Source organism: Hypomesus transpacificus, chromosome 18 (genome assembly GCF_021917145.1).
Source record: "Hypomesus transpacificus isolate Combined female chromosome 18, fHypTra1, whole genome shotgun sequence".
NCBI classification, from domain to species: domain Eukaryota; kingdom Metazoa; phylum Chordata; class Actinopteri; order Osmeriformes; family Osmeridae; genus Hypomesus; species Hypomesus transpacificus.
The window spans coordinates 8,330,655-8,348,809 of record NC_061077.1 but is presented as its reverse complement, the minus strand read 5'-3'; the positions used below and the strand labels follow the sequence as shown (position 1 = coordinate 8,348,809).

At 40.6% G+C, this 18,155-nt stretch overlaps 1 protein-coding gene across 3 annotated transcripts; it reads right to left on the bottom strand.

Annotated features, from left to right (window-relative positions):
• Positions 1–399: 399 nt before the first annotated feature.
• Positions 400–17,933, bottom strand: atp2b3a (ATPase plasma membrane Ca2+ transporting 3a). Of its 3 annotated transcripts, XM_047041024.1 has the most exons (23): positions 17,489–17,723; positions 15,422–16,028; positions 13,967–14,164; positions 13,474–13,731; positions 13,044–13,169; positions 11,912–12,040; positions 11,097–11,165; positions 10,371–10,409; positions 10,022–10,186; positions 9,579–9,793; positions 9,129–9,371; positions 8,731–8,972; positions 8,217–8,451; positions 7,870–8,049; positions 7,525–7,612; positions 7,291–7,397; positions 6,904–7,095; positions 6,550–6,763; positions 6,231–6,442; positions 5,997–6,104; positions 5,598–5,780; positions 4,888–4,974; positions 400–1,720 (listed from the first exon to the last, which is right to left on the bottom strand). In XM_047041024.1, the coding sequence occupies exons 2-23, from the start codon at positions 15,639–15,641 to the stop codon at positions 1,322–1,324; spliced, it is 3,909 nt and encodes a 1,302-aa protein (XP_046896980.1). In that variant the 5' UTR covers positions 15,642–16,028; positions 17,489–17,723; the 3' UTR covers positions 400–1,321. The 3 variants fall into 3 exon arrangements, with proteins under 3 accessions (XP_046896980.1, XP_046896978.1, XP_046896979.1); XM_047041022.1 differs by lacking the exon at positions 11,097–11,165 and having other exon boundaries at positions 17,489–17,933; XM_047041023.1 differs by lacking the exon at positions 11,097–11,165 and having other exon boundaries at positions 1,195–1,720; positions 4,821–4,974; positions 17,489–17,722.
• Positions 17,934–18,155: the final 222 nt, after the last annotated feature.

The following is an 18,155-nucleotide window of genomic DNA, read 5'->3' as shown; positions in this document are numbered from 1 at the left end:
ATACATACATAGAAACTAAATGTGTTTTAGGGACCCAGTGAATAAAACATGCAGGCACCAGGCCATTCACAGACCTTGTCAGTTGTCACTCATGCAGAAGCACTCAGTCTGAGTAAACACTATGAGTAAGTCTTGAGTGCCCTCTGCAGGATGTATTGTGAACAGAATCAGACATCACCATGTGTGTCATGTGATATTTAACCTTTTTTGGAAATTGTGGTCTATTTCTAGTATTCTATCGGTCTAAAAACACATTTACAAACAAACATGCAGCGGTCTCTATTGACATATTGTCAAATATCAGATGAAGATTTGACTTTTTAAGTCGACAAAGGGACCATAAATATCATTGTCTCATTAAGGCAAAATGAAGATAATACACATGGATTAAATAAAATAATCATTTAAATAAATTACTTTAATCTTTATGCACAACGTAATTTTTCAAAAACTCTCAGGTGTTCTGCTTTGTCATGGAGGTGTCCAATTCAATGATTGAATTCAGGACATCTCTACATGACAAGAAGAGCCAGACCATGAGCAGTTCTTTTTCATTTGTACTTTTTTATAGTATATGTACTATTTCATTACCATTTGTGTTTGAAGTTATCATACGTATCAACTTCATTTGTATAGTTATATATCTTTTTCTTTCTAAAGACACAACACATGTAAACACGGAAAAGGAAAATAGGGGACATGACCAGAAGGAGTATATAAAAACAGAAAAACAAAGAGACAAATACAGCAGTTAAGCGAACAGACAAACAATACATACAAACATACATCATACATACATGGATAGATAAAGCTAATTAATGAAGCATTGTTAACTGGAATATATAAGTGTGGTAATAAATGTAGTAATTGCAGTAGTAATAACAACAGTAGTAATCGGAACAATTACATTGTTAAAAAGCAGAATGAATTAACCCCATCACACTTCCCAATTGTCACTGAAATGACAAGACTTGATTCCAGTTCATTCTTGACTATACAACACCAATCACTCCTCTATTGCGTGCCTATAGACATACATTTTAAAAGTGTCTCCAGAGTCTGATAGGGTTAGTGTTGTTGGACTGTGGAGTTTGGGAGAGGGTAGCAGTGTGGTCTGAAGCAGAGAGTGCAGGCTAAAAGCAGTGGGGGGTAAGGGTTGGCTCATGAAGCAATATTTCATCCTGTCAATGCCATTTCCAGGTAATACTTTATCTTTCCATATCAAGTTGTTCCTCATTCAATCCATGTAGGTCTTCATCCATGTCAATCATAGTCAATGGTGTATTATTTTATGCCTTTTAAATCCTGTTCAACATAGTAGTTATAAACATGTTTCTAAGCTGTGCAACGGGCTGATGGGACGAGAAGAGGCATCTTCTGGGGTCAGGGAGACACCATTCTGGACCGCGTTGTTGTTGCAGTTGAGGGTAACAGGGAGGCTCTGCTGGCGGTAGGGTCGAGCAGGGGTGCGGTGAGAGCGGGGTGGAGGTTGGGGAGACTGAGTGGAAGGAGGAGCTTGACAAAGAACCAGGCCAACATGGTTGCGGTTGGATCGCTCTGAGTCTTCCTCAATGTCTGTTTCGTCAATTAAGGGGATATTGTGGACCACGTCATTGATGAGAAATTCCGGGTGAACCATGAAATCATGGATGGAGTTCCTGGATTCCGGTTTCTCAATACCGTCATAAAGGGAGCTACGGAATGTTTTCACCACTCGGATCTATGTTGAGTTAAAAACATAATGGGAAAATGACAAACACAAAAGGGAATAGGCAGGGCAGAGAAGTGAACATGTTATTAGCATTTTGAGCCATTACAAATGTAGCTAACTCTGGCTTAACTGGCGTAACTAAAAAAATATGTTGTAAAAGTTTGTAATTATCTCACGCCAAAACAACAGATTGCCTCCCGGTTAATAATGGTGTTAGCCTACCAATAATTCGTACTTAAATGGCCAACGATAACTGTTAAGTTTTCTCTTCTAAGTATTAATTGTAACCCAATTAATCACTTTACTTTACTGAATTGATATTAATATGTCTGTATATGCTATGGTGTAACATCTTTATAGTATGTGCAGTGATATTGTTGCTTAGGAGACTCTTAAAACATTATAGAAAGTAGTGTAAAGATGGAAAAATATAACTTAAACACACAAAATAAATCAGCTGTCAGTTCAATATAGGCACCAAATGAATTATTCATTGGTGAAGAGGGCCATAAAACAATAGAACAGATGAGCAACAACAAAAATTGTTGCATACAAAAACGCAAACAGCACATACAAATCATTTGATATGAAAACCTTTGGATTACTGAACACTGAACGAAGGCCACGTGAGAAAAGTAGGCAAAGTGAGACAAGAATACATTGACAAAGGGTATAAAAGACCAATCTAGAACCAAAAGCATACTGAGCATGCAGAGACAGATCAAGTGAGCTCAAACCCTCATTCACTGCCATGCTGTAGAAAGAAAGGACATTCAAATACAAGCAGATGAAAAGACAATGGTAATGGTAGGATCAGTCACGCCCACAAAATGGCCAATATGGCTCAATAAATTATCTTTTTCTACAAAAGTTAGAAGTGTAAACCAGACTTTTGGTATACCTGTTGTTTACCTTTAGGCAATCATTTGCATGCAAAACATGCATTAAGATCAATAGGAGAAGGTTTTGCATATGCAGATAACACATCGTAAGTATGATTCCTTGATTCCTTTTTGTATGCGCATGGGATCTCAGTAAGCAAATATACAATTTCTCAAGCATAGCAAACAAAGCTACAAAGGCTAATTTTCCCAGCAATGCACCCAATAAGACAAATTCTGTGAGCAATTGTAACCCTTTTGTCTAAGAAAACTCAAGAGACTTCTCTTAAATATGGATAAGAAGTTACACGACCCACTACACTTTGGAATGGAGAGATCAGACAGTACAGAGAAAAGATTAATAAAATATATCAGTTTGTCGTTTTCCAAGGAGCCTGCTTGTTTCAATTTCAGATACGTTTAGAAAAATACATTTAATTGGATTTCATGACAATAATTCTTCAATCTTGTAGAGGTCGTAAACGTTCGAGTATAGTGCCAACAACTCTTTAACATAACTGTTCAAATTAGCTTAGTTCTGACTGCCACTGAGGAAGCTGGATGGAAAAACCACCAGCGATTAAGAGGGCAAAGTTAATGGTAAGGAGGTTGATTAAATACATGAATCAGTAAAGTGACTGTATGACAATGGACAAGGAAGAGGATGTTGAAGTTGAGGACAGATGTGGTTAATGACAACAATGTACAGCATATCAGTAACAGTTCAGCGTTAAATTCAATGTATTTGAACTGTGTCAATTCAGCAAAGTAATTAAACTCAGTAATTAAGTATCTTGGCATTTACCCCTAAGTATTAAAAAATACTCAATGTGTTGCAGTAATAAAAAGTAGGCCTTAATAATAACTTGTTGCTACTAACAAGGTGTGTGAGAACATTCATTTCCACAAAATGCTACATTAAGTACAACAGATAGAAATATTTTGATTTGTTCTAGATGGGAAACTGGAAGTTGCTAAACTAAAATCCAAGAAAAGGGAAAGTGTGGCTCTGATATTAGATCATATTGACTTAAGAGGGGATGGCATCAATGACTTCACTGAGATAAAAAGCCACTAAGACATCCAGTTTATAGAATAGAACCATAAACCAAAAGAATCCACAGCATTCAGGATGGAAACTAAGTCAGGAATAAAAATTGAAAACAGAGGCACATTTGAAGGATTAATGTCTTGACTCAAGTGCTGAACCTAGACAGAGAGGAATAAAAAGAAAGATAACACGAGAGGGCAAATTATGCACTTGGTTATTTTCTAAATCAACTGTATAAATGTACTGTATCTGCGTTTAACAGTAACTATGTGTGACAATGACCTGAAGAAGAAGATGTGATAGCAACATCTCAAACAGGCCAAAACTGTTGCAGGCGTATACTCGAAGGTTTAGAACTGTTTACAACGATGGACAGCAAAAATGACACGTATATTACTGTCTATAAACTTCAATGCTGTGATGATTGTATATCCCACGCCCGGAGGTCAGATGGCTGAGCGGTAAGGGAGTCGGGTTATTAATCAGAAGGTTCTTGGTTCGATTCCCGGCTGTGCCGAATGACATTGTGTCCTTGGGCAAGGCACTTTACCCTACTTGCCTCGGGGAAAATGTCCCTCTACTCACTGTAAGTCGCTCTGGATAAGAGCGTCTGCTAAATGACTAAATGTAAACGTAAATAACCAACACCAGTGACGGGTATGTCCATTTGATTTATAAACTGTCTTTCCAGTAGGAATTAACTTTTTTATGAATACAAATTCTAATGCCTGTTTTCACAATAACCTTATTGACTGTTTTTATTGATTGTTACATTTTTATAACCTTGGATGTTTCACAATGTTGGATGTTTCCAGCTCTGAGCAGATGAACATGTTTGAAAGACTGATCACAGAATGTGTGAAGCCAAACAAAGCAGCAGGAAAAAGGAACAGATTAAGGTCATGAGGTAGTAAAAAGGCGGTAAAAAAGAATTTAAAAAGACAGGAAAGAAAGAAGGAAACTAGATGAGAAAGTCAGTGGGTCAAGCACTAGAGTGTGAATCGCACAAACACACAGGCACACACACACACTCTCTCACTCTATCTTTCTGATGCTTCATTGCATTTCGGGGCAGGCAAATGTGCAACTTTACATGGACATTTTCACACATGCTCATTTTCAGGACGATGCGTGGATAGCTTTTGTTATGTTCCGTTAATGGATGGCAGAAACTCACTCCCAGGCGCACCAGTTGAATTGGCAGTGGAGAGAACTACGTGAGTGGGAGTAGAAATATTGGTTACGTCATGGAGTTGGCTGAGAACTGACGAACGGCGGCGTGCAGCACCCTGAAAGGAACCACTTCTCTTGAAGGTACTCACTACCTCCATCTGTTGGAGATAGAGAAATGGACATTACAGGGAGGACAAGACAAAGGCGAAGTATACTGACTGAGACGATTAAGGGCTCTGTAGGGCACATAAAAGGGGCTGTAACATGAACATGAAGATGGCAAGGGACAGGCTTCAAATGTCTCTGGTATTTATCAGTTCCATTTTCTTCAGGATCAATGAATTTATATGAATCTTTTATTGTCATATTATGCTTTTTATCTAAAGAGGTTGTACTTTGTCTAAAGTTCAATCACTTCTTTCTTGGTTCAAAGGTGTGAAGAGATACCAAACATGGTTGGGAACCAGACCTGTGATCGGTAAATGAATCTGAGATCATACTGAAAAGATGAGAAATACAGTTTAAGAGAAATTAATTAATGATGTTTATGTGTAACACTGAAGGGAATCTAAATTACACTGTTATATTGTACCCGATGTTATAGCAGATGAAGTGTACGTTATATAAAAGAAAGCTAAATATCTTATAATGAACGAAACCCAATAAATGGTGAAATACATGATACAGTATAGTTAACATCAGACTAAACTGAAGGGGATTACTGCAAATTCTATATATTTCAGACAGCAATCAGAGAATGGTTGAGCCCAAACTACTGTACCTGAGTCTGGATGCGGTTCAACCCTCTGAACCACAAGATTTGCCCTCGACGCAGTTCACGCTCTGCATGGTCAATCTCATCCTCATCCTCCGGATTGTCCTCATCAATGACTTCATCCTCGTCTGACCCGTGACCTGCCTCCTTCAAACACTTGAGCTGACTGGTGGGTACTGTAGTGATGACCTGCAGCGAAAAAGTCAGGTTTGCTATGGGTGGCTGTTTCTCTGAATATCTGACCTACTCAATGATTACTCAATGTGCAATTTATAGAGCCAAAATCACAAACTGAAATGTGTAATTATAGAACTTAGTTGTATATATGGTGCAGTGCACAGTAAAAATGCAAAAAGACTAATAAAACCCTAGAGTGAAAGTGAAGGTGCAATTCTAGGGCAGTACCTGTCCCCACAGCAGCTCTCCCAATCCCACAAACAGACACCAGAGCCACTGTTCCAAGTTGAGAGGTGCACAGCTGAAAGGCTTCCCTCCGAACTGCACTATAACAAACTGGAAAGAACCAGACATAAGGTTAATATGGTTCATTATACTGCATCATGTTTCCTCGCTATCTAACTTATCATTTGAATCTTTCAAGGAAGGAAAAAGGTAATGTAACCGTCCAAAGATTTTCACCTGCATTAAAAAAGTTCCAAGAACAATACTGCAGAAGATGGGGTTCGAAAAGATCCCGTCAAAAACGTTCCTCTCTCCGTGGATTTTTCGGGCATTGATCTCGTTGAATAGTTGCATTAGCACAAAAGTGTTGAAGATAATGGTGTAGTGCTCAGAGGGGGGAGAGTGCAGAGGGGCATTGCGGCCACTGTCAATGTTGAAGATCTTTTCCCCTAAAATATGTTGAATGAGTACAAAAAACACAATTAAACAAGGGTTCTTAGTTCCATGCCCTTTCAATATCATTTCCACGTTTTCCCCATCCCTAGCCAGCACATACCTGCGAACAGCAGGGTGAAGATGATGATGAGCTGATAGACTCCATGGCCCAGAATGTTCTTCATCATGGTGAGGGAAATGAGGGGGTTGTTGCGACCGTAGGGCTTCCTCAGGAGCAGGGCTTCAGTAGGGGGCTCGGTTGCCAGGGCTAGGGAGGCGAAGGTGTCCATGATCAGATTTACCCACAGCATCTGCACCGCCTTGAGAGGAGAGTCCTGGGTAGAGGGGTAGGGAGAAAAAGGTGCAGTGAATGAACAAAGACATCTTAAAGAGTAAGCTAGAGAAACCCTTTGTAGCGACAATACCTAGTACATATAACTCTGTATACTCCTGAATTGAGTTAGATCATGAGTACCTGTGTGATGCAGGCACCCGTGAAGGCCACAGTGACAGCCACCACGTTGACGGTCAGCTGGAACTGTAGGAACTTGGAGATGCTGTCATAGACATTCCTCCCCCACATGACTGCCTTGACAATGCTTGAGAAGTTATCATCTGTCAAGATGATGTCAGAGGCTTCCTTTGCAACATCAGTACCAGCGATACCCTGCACAGAGAAAGAAAAAGTTACACACTTGGCTTGTCAGACTAATTAGAGCAAGCATTTGTGTAAGGCAGCAACAGATGTGGATCTTTTTCTGTTCTTACATTTTTAGCTTTTTAGTAAGATTGTACCAGTATAGCAATATCTGACATAACTTTCCAAGGGATCATCATCTTCATCATAATCACCATCTCTTACCATGGCAAAGCCAACATCAGCCTTCTTGAGGGCTGGTCCGTCATTTGTCCCATCCCCTGTCACAGCCACAACCTGCCGTTTCTCCGTTACAGTGCTGTCAATTATTCCTGCATGAACAGATAGCTGGGCTCTTATTCTGAATGATTCACTGTGTTTAGCAACAATACAGTATCCATGTTTACAAAGTTATATCAAAATTAGATAATGGAGGCCTGGTCCTACACTCTGGCCCACCTTTGACCAGAGTATGTTTGTCTGTTGGGGAAGACCGAGCCAAAACTCGCAGCTTGGGCCAAACCTTGTCCATGCGTTCTTGCTCAACCTGGAAGAATTAGAGTGGATAAGGCAAACGCATAGGATCCGCACAAATATTTTCAAATGCCTGAGTCAAGAATATGATTGTAATAGTTAATATGATGTTCAGAGTAAAAATAATTAGAAGCAGACTATTTGAAAACCTTGATACACACTTATTTACTGATATAAGGTCAAAAATACATAATTTTGGGTTCCAGTCATGATCCTAGAAGAAGCATTTTGCACAACCTGAAGGTGTGACAGAAAAGACTGAGAAAGTACCTCTCCTTTTTCATTTCTGATTAGTCGATTGAAGTCCTTCCCATCAATACACAGGAAATCATCCCCCGGCTGGATAATGCCACACTTGGCAGCAATCGCACGAGCCGTGCTAATGTTGTCACCTGTCACCATGCGCACAGTGATACCTGCACGCTGGCATTTCTTGATGGCATCTGGGACCTGGTTGGAAAAGACATCTTGTCACAATGTAGTTTTATGCTAATTTCAAGTTGCCAATGGCTTAATTGTCAACCCTACTACAGTGGAGATGTAGAATAAACATATCAAACTATGGTGAGCTGCACCCAACTCTCCTGGCCTCTCATTTGATCTGTGTTGGCACCTACCTCTGGGCGGACAGGGTCCTCAATGCCCACTACTGTGATGCAGACCAGGTCAGTCAAGATATCAGCCTCGTTCTCCCAGTCAGGTTGAGGACTTGCAGGTAAATCCCGGTAGGCCACACAGATGGTCCTCAGGCCATCACAAGCCATGGGCTCAATCACCTTCTTGACCATCTCATCCCTGTCCCGTGGACGGAAATTCCGCTTCTCCCCCCCTGCCGCCAGGATGGACGTGCATCTGACAGACAGAAATCAAATGGGTAATGGTGAAGGTAATGGAAGTTATGACACATTCAGTACGAAATAAGTTCATCAATCCTGTAGCCACGAATCAAATCTTTCTAGCACATTTCACAAGAAAATGTGCACAATAATAGACATGATTAAATACAACTTAATCAAATGCAACCAAAATCGGACTCACTTGCTTCGATAACACAACACCGATGTAACACAAATACATCGAGTGGCTCAATTAGTATATATTTAAGGGTGGGGGTTTGTACTCAAGACTCACTTTTTGAGTAGGATCTCGGAGGCCCCTTTGCTGTAGAGGCGGAAGGACCCGTCAGGAAGCTGAACCACGGTGCTCATGGACTTGCGCACAGAGTTAAAGGTGTAGACCTTGTAGAGTTTCTCCTCAGGGATCTGCTCCCTCACTGGAGCGTAGTCTCTCTTCAAGTCCAGCACGAAACCCAGCAACGCACACTCCGTCTTGTTGCCCACTTGCTTGGGCAGGCCGCCCTCTTTGTCTGGAGGCTAGAAGGAGACATGCTAAAAATCCTAGTTTGCAAATGTGAAACAGACTACCGTGCATAGACACAGGCAAATTACATTACGAGGGAATAGAAAGGGTGTGGATACTGCTTCCATATCAAATAATTTGATTGGGTTCATAGGTAATCAATGTCTCACCATAATCTTAGAAGTGTAGGCGCTATTGACAGCAATCGAGCTAACCAGCATCTCCAGCACCATTGGATTGAGCTGTTCAGGATCTGGGACCTTGTTGAAGTGTTGGTCACAAGTATAAGCCTGCACCACAGTCATTCGGTTGGTGGTCAGGGTGCCAGTCTTATCAGAGCAGATGGCAGTGGCATTGCCCATGGTCTCACATGCATCCAGGTGACGAACCAGGTTGTTATCCTTCATCATTTTCTAATGACAGGCAGAAACACAGAGAGAGAGGCACATGTATAGTCTTACATTTTCGGTGTAATTAAGAAACAGTTTTATGAATAAATTGAGTTTAGGTGTTTCTGTGTGCTTGTTTCAGTTGCAGGATGGGGGGGAGGGGGAGGAGCTGAAATATACGTACTGATACACGCACACACACCAAGTTTTGACTCAGTTTTGTGTCCTTACCTTTACAGAGTAGGCAAGGGATATGGTGACAGCCAGGGGAAGCCCCTCGGGCACAGCTACTACCAGCACTGTGACACCGATGATGAAGAACTTTACAAAGTACTGGACGTAAACAGGCGTGCATTCAGGGAGCCATTCCCTGCCCTGTACCACGAATGTCTCAATCACAAAGTACACCACTAAAATGATAACTGTGATGGCTGACATGACCAGGCCTAAGGGAGAGAAGACAAACAGAAAGCTTTAATTCAAAATGAATTCCTCAATGTGGTACTGTATGCTTAGAGCAAGGAATGTTTTAAACATGGTTTACATCAGGTCATTTTTGAAGTCAGCAAACTTTTGGAATACATTTTACAAAGTGAATACTTAGTCAGCACATGAAAGTGAATAAGTCAGCGAGGAGAAAAGGGATGATGGCCATTGAATTAAGTTTGCCTCACCTGCCTTCCCGATTTGCACTGCCAGTTTAGTGAGTTTGCCCTGAAGGACAGATTTCTCTTTTTTGGGAACATTGGTCTTCTTCTTCTCTTTCTCCTCAACCTCCCCACCTTCTGCACTCTTCAGGGGCTGCATCTCCATGGCAACAGCCTCATCCTGTTTCTTGGCTAGGGTCCGGGGTGCCACAAAGTTGGGAAGTGATTAGGTCACCATAAAAGGCCAAAAATGGACAGAAAATGTCTGCTATTACTGTATACACACCCTACCCAGATTAGGATCATTGGTAGAGAATATTTTATAAATATGATGCAAACAATATTTAGTGGTAAAAGAAAATACTGGCCTTCTTACCTTTGTTTTGATTGTTTTCCAATGTACCATCTGGCTTGCCTGTGTAAGAGATAGGTGAATGCATTGATTTAGATCACAGTGAATGTGACAAACAGGGTTAAGAAAAAGTCACTCACTGTAGGGGCTGAAATGAAATTGCACTTAAATTAGTAAATGGGTAAATCCAGGTTGAAAGAACGTTGAATGCACTGATGTTTACATTAGTCCCTGTTCATCATTAGACTGAATTCAACAGGGATGACTTAACGCAGAGTTGAAATATGGCAAAGGAAGTTAACAGAACATTAAAAGTAATCAAAAATAAATTAAAAGACAAAATGAAAGTGACAGATTAGAGTGAGAATGATATTTTCGTCAGTATAATTATCTCACTGTAATGTCAAAACATTCCTGTCTCAGTAGAGAGACAGGAATGTTTGTATCTTTTTTTTAAATCTTGTTTTGTATCTTGTTTTCATCAAATATTTACAGTTTAATGTAGTAAAACTAAATAGGTAATTGTAACTACTCCCATACTAAAAGGATAAAGATGAATAGAAATACAGCCAAAACAAAACAACTATTGGATTAAATAGTTAACATATTTATTATATAAACCGTAAATACCAGTTAAAAATCTAACCTGTAAAACAAAATGCAACCCACTTGTGCAAAGGGCTCACAGTTTCCTGTAGTAAGGGTGTGGCCCTTCAGTAAACCTATCTCACTAGTAGGACAGACACCTACCATTAGTGATGTGGATCTGTTTTGCTTCGACTGCAGGGGGTTGCTGCATAGCTGAGCTACTATTGCCCTCTGACAGGGAGGTAGTGTGGGAGTTTCAGATGGGACAAGGACAATAAGAGATTTTTAAATTAAGGTATAAAAACAATTAAAACATTTTAAAAGGATGGTAAACAGAAAACAATAGAATGGATAAAAATGAATGAATGAACAGCAGTAAATAATACATATGTTTTTATAACTGATGCTAGTATCCTTACTGAAGCTTTCCTAAAACCCAAAGCATCCTCTCCTGTGTAACCTCAGCTTCATCTTGCTCTCCCTTTCCATTCAATTATTGATTGCTCTGCAGACTGCAATGCTTTTACTGGATAGAATTATTAAACAGCTACCACTCTCCTCACATCAGGAAGATGGCGAGACAGGGTAGAGAATGAGGAGGACTATGCAGTAGGTATTTGTACCCCCCCCCATTTCTCTTTCTTTAATTCTCCCACGTTCTGTTCTTTCTCTTCCCTCTTCTGATTATTTTACCATGTCATCCCACATGCACACTGTAAAGCTTAAAACCACTCTATTCTTCACATCTTGAATGACTCAATGCTACAGTTTCTATTCATAACTCCTATTTTGACTGCCGATGCACAGTAATTGTTGTCTGTAAATGTGCACTTTGAAAAATAAATGGCAATATATTGGAATTTTAATGCCTATCAACATTCAGAAAGATCCCTATATACATGTATGTACATTTGAGGACCAGCAGTGATTACAGTGAACATCTAGAAGGAGTGCGCTTCAGTGTAATTCTGTCTTACCTTTCTTGTCTTTCTTCTCCTCCTCCTCTTCCTCTCCAGCCCCCAGAAGAGTGAAGATGATTCCAGTTTGAGAGTTAACTCCAACGGCAGTAACTAGCATCTTCCCTGAGCCTTCCATCACATGTGTTCCTGAGCACACGCACACACACACACACACACATCCATGCACATACATATACACACACAAACAAACACACACACACAGCATCATGGTGTAGACTTTTGTTATAGGCAGGGTACTGTCTCCTAACTTTGATAGAGCAGCAAATACAAAGATCACCATCCTTTTCTCACTTTCTTTCCTTTTTTCTCCTCTGAGCAGTGATCTAATTACTTCTGTACAAAAGAGCTCCATTATGTTCCCATTAATTAGACTACAGCATCACACAGAGGCAGCATTGGCTGATGACACTATTCACAGAGCTCTCTGCTGGAGTAACTATGGTATAATTGCCCTCGGTAATTACCAGTACATCAAGGAATGGCAAGTATACAGTTCAATCTCTGCAATGGCTTTTCACATGTATCCTGTGTGGCTGCTCAAAACTACAGCATTGAAACAATATATACAGATACTAGATTAAAAACTGCTGCTAGTCATATCCTGTTGTATTGTAAACTATATTGCTTCTAAGTCATAAGTCACCACAAACAAATAGATTCCAGATGTGAAGCTAGTAAGAAGTCAGTGAAGGAGCCAGTGAACCTGTCACAAGCAGCTCTGGCCAGGGGATCATTATTGAAAGAAGGATGAGCTCAGGTCCCATGTGGATCTAATGGCTGTGTGACCCTGTGCTTCAGGAAGCTGCCTAGAGGCTACAATCCCATTACCCCTGTCAGACGCACTCCCTTACCGAGACAGGCAATGAGATTTCCCTTCTCTCTGTTCCTCAGCGCAACCGGCAAACAGACACACCAGACATGGCATGTAATCAGGCAGCCCATCAGTCACATGCATATGTCATCACATGTATGTGGAGTTAAAGTATACTCAAACACATAGGTACATACACATTAATGAATGGATTAAGCTTGTTCAAATACATGTATATTGTCAGAAGGCACCAAACAAACATTCTAGTACCATCTTAGATTCTAACTCTAACCTGATTACTGTGTCCAAACAACTTACCAGACAACAACATGGGGTCTTTGTCCACAGACTTGCGTACGTGGTCAGACTCTCCAGTCAGCGAGCTCTCATCGATTTGCAGGTCATTGCCCTGTATCAGTATTCCATCTGCAGGCAGCAGGTCGCCTGGGGGGCAACAAGAGAGGGATCACACAAGGATGAGGAACAGATGCAATGTGGGGTTGGGGAGAGGGGAAGGCTTCCTCATCAAAATCTACTTGTAAATCTGTCGTTTTTGCAAATGGAGTTACAAAAGAAGACTTGAATTTAGTTTAATTATGTATGCCATTAGTTGAAGATAGAAGCTTTTATCAATGCCCACGTGACCTTGTTCAGCGCATTCCACTACAGTACTGTCTGTGTGATACATGATACACTTTGTTTCAAGGCACTCCAAACCCTCTAGCACCATTTAGGATTGTGGTCTCACCATACTTGACTTGGGCTACATCCCCAACCACCATGTCTGCCACAGGAATCTGGATCACAGTGCCATTCCGCACAACAGCAAAGCGCTGCTCTTGCTCAATACGGCTCTGCAGCCCCCGGAACTGCTTCTCCTTGCTCCAGTCGTTAAAAGCTGTCACCAACACCACGCAGATTACAGACAACAAGATGGCTGCCCCCTCAATCCAGCCTGCCTCCGCCTCACCCTCGTCTTCTGCTCCAGATGCCACATTTCCACACGCTGCCGAGGAAGTTGAAAGGAGAGAGAAGCAGGACATCGATTTTAGGCCATTCATCTAATACTCCATCCCATGTGATACAACCTATTAACTCAATATCAGCCCAAGTTCTCTGTTATCCATTCCCTTTTTTGGCACCAACAGTGCGGATTGAGAGTGTTTGTAAACCTGAGCTGAACTCTAAAGAACCTGTTGCCAGGAGTGTGGCTCGCTGGGTTAGCTCATTGTTAGACTTACATTCACTTTCTTCTCCAGGAGGTTGGTAAAAGGAGAGGCCCAGAGAGATGATAGCAGCGATCTCCAGAATGATGAGGGTGACATCCTGAAGGGCCTCCCACACCAGCTGTAGAAAGGTCTTTGGCTTTTTAGGAGGGATGAAATTTTGTCCAAACACCTGCATGCGTTTCTCTAGGTCAGCTGGGTTGTCGGACAAGCCTTAGAGAAGGAAACCAAGCAAACGAATTAGAGCTTTTTGAGAGGGTTTTTTTTCATTTCCAGTATCCTCGTGATGGTAGTGTAATGCATCTTAACATAACTACAATAATCGCAGGCAGTACTGTATCATCACATTGATTTAAATGCATGTTTCTGTCAACGTTGATGAGTCACATGACTGACATGCTAATACTGAAGTGCTGACACGGGTTATGGGCTCCTCTTGGTGAAATTAGATGGATGGGGTGGAAGAGCACAGATGGCTAAGTCAGTGTGTGTCTGCTGCACTGTGGGGTGTGTGCTCTGGCACACACACTCAGGCAGACTGTCACACACTCTTCATGTCGTCCCCTGCCAAACGTCACCTGCTGCTACTGGCAACCTTGTCATCATTTCTGTACTCTCTCTCTGTCTCTTTTAACCCAATAATATCTGATGGGTTGGTCTCTCTTGTATCAACCTTGACCAAGTTCACAAATATGTGTGAAACAGTGAAACAATTGAATTTTAGACCAGGCACAACTACTAAGGCCAAATACATTTTGTCAATTAATATTCACCTCAAAAGTCATCCTTTACCCATTCAGGTAATATTGTCAGTTGCCATGGTAATCATATGTTCATGAACATATGGCTTTTTAACGGAAAACAGCCTACACTGAAACAAAAGAGTGTGCTGTGTTCCACAATCATTATAGCACAATAATTCTACCGAATTAGATTATGTTAAATAAAAAATCTTTTAAATCAAAGACATTCAAGACATTCATTTGAAATTTGTAAGAGTGCAGGAGTTACAAATGTAAAATCGTATGCAAATGGACAAATCAAATCCCCATTTCTTCTCAAGCCTGCTCGATATGCGCTGCAGTATGATGAATGAGAGGAGGTGTCTATATCTCTGCCTCACACCCACCAGATTGCTTTTGTAGCTTAGCAACTTAAAATTAAAGAATGTTTGGGAAGACAGAGTTTGTTATAAAGCTACAGAGAGAATGGATGGTAGATGACGACAGCAAAAAATGGAACATCTCACTCCATATAAACCCGCGCACCATCTCAGACTATGACAAACCAGACAGCATCAGTGGCATTAGGTGTTAAGTTCACACTGAATTAAATACAGTAATTATATCTTCCTGCCACTTAGGACCCTTGGCACATAGGCAGGATAGAAATATCAAGACTCTAAAAATTGGTGCTGTAAGGTTCAATTAGATGATGACATAAAAGCAGACAAGCCAAAATAACACTCACCGTCGGCTGGAGAAGTCTTTAGTCTCTGACAGAGGCTCTCTGTGTCTGTGTAGTTCTCCTGGATCTTCTGAATGGCCTCTGCACCCCTTAGCTCCATGAGTGTCCGCAGATCCTCCAGGGTGGCCCCAAAGTCTCCCGCATGGTTGATCTCCATTCCACCTACACTACCTTGTTGCTTTTTGGGGTGGAACTCTACAGAACTGTTGGCTAAGTCCCCCATGGCTATTAGGTGATATAAGTGTGAGCTCTCTTTAAAACTCTTTACAGCTACGATCTTCTGATGTACCTGTGTCAGTGTAGGGCAGGTAGAAAGTGACTATGTGGTTTCTGGATTAGTGTTCCCCCATGTCACTCCCTCTTCTACTCCTTCTAGGATTCCCCATACCAAGGCATGTGTCAGCAAGCATATGTTGATGTTTAGGGGAGGATTTGTTAGATGTTTATTGCATCAGATATATTGACCTGATGTGTTTTTATTCCTTTTATCTTTGAATCCTAATATATTATCAAGCCAAATGACTAGGGGGAAACCTATCAATACAAATAAATGGAGACAATTTGGCTTGTTTTGAGGTGTGGAACCAGAGACTTCTACAGCTTGAATAATCTAAAAATCGGGAATGAGAGAATTTTGAAACACTGATGAGAAATTTAAAATTAAAAAGCAAATAAGAAGGTGGTTCTGGAGAAAATTGTGTACTGACATATACAGAGGTATAGTGCAAGTTCCTAATATGCAATCGGAAAACAATTTAGATACAGTCAAATTTGCACAAATGTATAAAAGGAATCTCCTATTTAACACATCGTTAAAAATCACATCGAATACGTGCTTATTACATTTTATTTATTTGACGTGCACTAATAAGATCCCTCTAAACATCGTGGCCCTCAAACGCCAATTGTACAGGCTTGGACACCATAATGGACATTTCAGCTTAGTATCCTACCGCTTTCTAACCATGCACAAATCCTGTGGTGATGCTTACATGGAATAGCCAATCCGATCCCAGAATAGGTTTTACCAAGGCAACACGCAACAGCCATGATGCTCTGCGATCAGACATACAGCTGTGGGATACTGTCATCTCAGTGATGCGAGAATTTCTCCATCATGCCACGAAACATAATTACGATTCTCATATTTACACTTACAGTAATTTGCATGCTAAAACCACATTTAAATATAGTAACCTATTGATATCAGATGTAATTGTATCATTCTCAGAAAAGCCAAAACGGTGATGGTGCCCTTTGCTTGTAACCTTCAGATATCAGTTGTTAACCTTGGTGTGCTTGAAATCTGAGTGTAAACGATCTACTGGTGACTGTATTGCAAGATAAGAGACATAATCAACACATTATATCTGTTAATAACTACTTGATTATAACTGTGAAGGGAATAATATGATTTAATGCAGATAGGCTAACATTATGAATTATTTGTACGAGCATGCTAACACACCAACTAAGATAAAAATAAATGTATTTGTGATAAAAGGTCATAAAATGTTGCACGCGCAAATTGAATATGAAGGCTGGCCTACAAGGTTATCACCGAAGACCGGTTAGCAGAACACATCTCCATGCTGTGATCTGATTCATTCATTTAAGACATTTAGATTACTTTTGCTTACCTCACTCCGAATAACAAACCTGATCTGACATTTTTTCCTTACATGACATGCCAATGTCTTCACCAATTCTAATCATGACCCATTCCGATTGCAAACCACACCATAAACGTAGGCTATTGATACAATTAGGTGATGATAACTATCTTAGTCAATGTAGCCTATAATAAAATGCTTAGCAACATTTTACATCGTTATGCGATTCACATGTCACAATCTATTGCATTGTCAACTGCATTGATTCATAATGTAGCTATATGTGCAGTAACCAACCCTATTATTTTTTCCAAAGAAGGAGCAATTGCCTAATAATCGTATTAATAATAATAATCACATATTCTGAAAATAATCTCAATCACAATGACAGACATGAAGAGTCAATATAATCGTTTCCCATTATCATGAGGATGTAATCGGTTGTAATAATACTCACCCGGCCATATCCAAGGACGTTGGGGAGTTTTAAGACAAACAAAACTGAATTCCAGTAGGCTATGGTTCGCTCTATTTTAAATTCAAATTCAGGAGGAAAAAACGTGCATGATGTGAAGCCTATCGACGTGATGTCCCATCTGTTGTTTCTAGACAGGAGATAAAAAAAAAGGATGTGGAACAGACGGCTGTATGGAATTCCTCTAATGCGGAAGAAAATGAAATGATGCTGGTTAGATATTTGCGTGTTTGCATAGCCTAAATTATGGACCGCCGGTATTTCTTAGGCTATTAGAATGCCTGTTGATGAATTTGTCATGGTTGCGCTCATTTTACAGTGTTACAGATGAAACGGACACGTTCCAAAAGATGAGGTAAAGAATTAGTCTACATGTTGAAAAGATGCTCCGTTTACCGCACTCGGTGATGGCACCGTTAAAATGGGCTGTTCTATGCGACGGATGTGAGGGGGAGGGGTGGAGGATGGAGGATGGATGCTGCTACTGCCGAACTTGACGATCTGGTAGCCATCCCTCCCTCTACAACCCCTCCTCTATCTTAGGACTACAATGAAAATATATATGGCCTAGCCTGTAAGTCAATGTTGTAGAAACATCCTTACATCTACTGTTCAAGAGGCCTAAACACTTAATTTACATAATTATACT